The sequence below is a fragment of the Frankliniella occidentalis genome, unplaced genomic scaffold (assembly GCF_000697945.3).
Source record: "Frankliniella occidentalis isolate FOCC.00 unplaced genomic scaffold, Focc_3.1 Scaffold76, whole genome shotgun sequence".
Classification (NCBI taxonomy): domain Eukaryota; kingdom Metazoa; phylum Arthropoda; class Insecta; order Thysanoptera; family Thripidae; genus Frankliniella; species Frankliniella occidentalis.
Window position 1 is genome coordinate 125,670 of NW_026267206.1, and position 1,012 is coordinate 126,681.

The 1,012-nt window shown below is 49.0% G+C and overlaps 2 protein-coding genes across 3 annotated transcripts in view; one reads left to right on the forward strand and one right to left on the reverse strand.

Annotated features, from left to right (window-relative positions):
- The window catches only part of LOC113212222 (uncharacterized), a 5,103-nt gene extending 4,546 nt beyond the window's left edge, over positions 1-557 (reverse strand). Inside the window, exons 1-2 of one of the 2 annotated variants that reach the window (XM_052268756.1) lie at positions 407-557; positions 6-107 (exon numbers count right to left, since the gene is read on the reverse strand). In XM_052268756.1, the coding sequence (XP_052124716.1) occupies positions 6-107; positions 407-508 (204 nt within the window). In that variant the 5' untranslated portion in view covers positions 509-557. The remainder of the gene's footprint in view (positions 1-5; positions 108-406) is intronic. The other variant, XM_026430835.2, reaches the window with a different exon arrangement.
- The window catches only part of LOC113204209 (probable GH family 25 lysozyme 3), an 85,523-nt gene that overhangs the window by 4,732 nt on the left and 79,779 nt on the right, over positions 1-1,012 (forward strand). The window lies entirely within an intron of this gene.

The window sequence follows — 1,012 nt, forward strand, 5'->3', positions numbered from 1 at the left end:
CGTACCTGGTAGACGACGTGGTGGGCGTTGCAAACATCGTAGAGCATTTGCTGCTCGAGGCGGAGTCTTCTCCAAGCCTGCGCTCCATCATAGGGGCGAGCATCCTCCTGGGTGACAACGAGAACTAGAATAGTTCCAGAAAATTAGGGATCCATAGTCTGAAAATAGCTTTAAGGAATATGTGAGAGAGAACAATAACGAAAAATAGAATAAATAAATAAAGAATGATGAGTGTGACAGAAAAATAAAAATAATCCAATTCGTTTTATTTGGGGTTGAGAAAGACTCTACAAACAAACATGTGCGTATCGTTTGAAACTGGTAAGCTTCTCAAAGTAAATAGTGGCGTTTTTGTCTGTTCTTGCCCAATTTGAAAATCAGACACTTTGCAATTAGTCCTCCCAACCTTCATTCGTTTGCAAGGCGCCAGCCGCTCCCGCGCCAGCCAGCTGCAGCCCTGGCGCAGGTCCTCGGCGAGCGAGCCCAACTGCAGCATGGGGTGCAGCATGATGTAGAAGGCGGCGGCCCACTGTGTCGAGCAAAGACATCAACCGGCACTGCTCGGCTTACACAGTAGGATACTCTGTCAAATTTTTACTAGAAAATGTGCAAAGGAACTATGTGATTGTCCACAAAGTACGTCCGTCATTCGCCGTTACGAGCCATCAGCCAAGTGCAGCCTCTGCAATCTCTCATAGCGCCTAATAGGTAGGCAACATCTTGCGTACAGTGCACGCGTGTACTTTGGGGTGGCCTACCCCGAGTCTGGCAGGCGCCGTGCTCCCACAATCTGCGCAATAAATATGAGAAAAACAGACGTTCTTTCTGGACGATCCCTGTGTTCACTTAAGTTTCTACACTCTGATAAATGAAGTGAGCAGCTGGTGTGCACATGCAAGTGCTCAACACTTCGCTGTACCGGGTGTAACTGTGAATACGCAGCAGTGTTGCGGGATTGCATACCCGCCAGGGATGCAGGGGCCATGGCGCCTTACGGGCGGATTCGGATTCG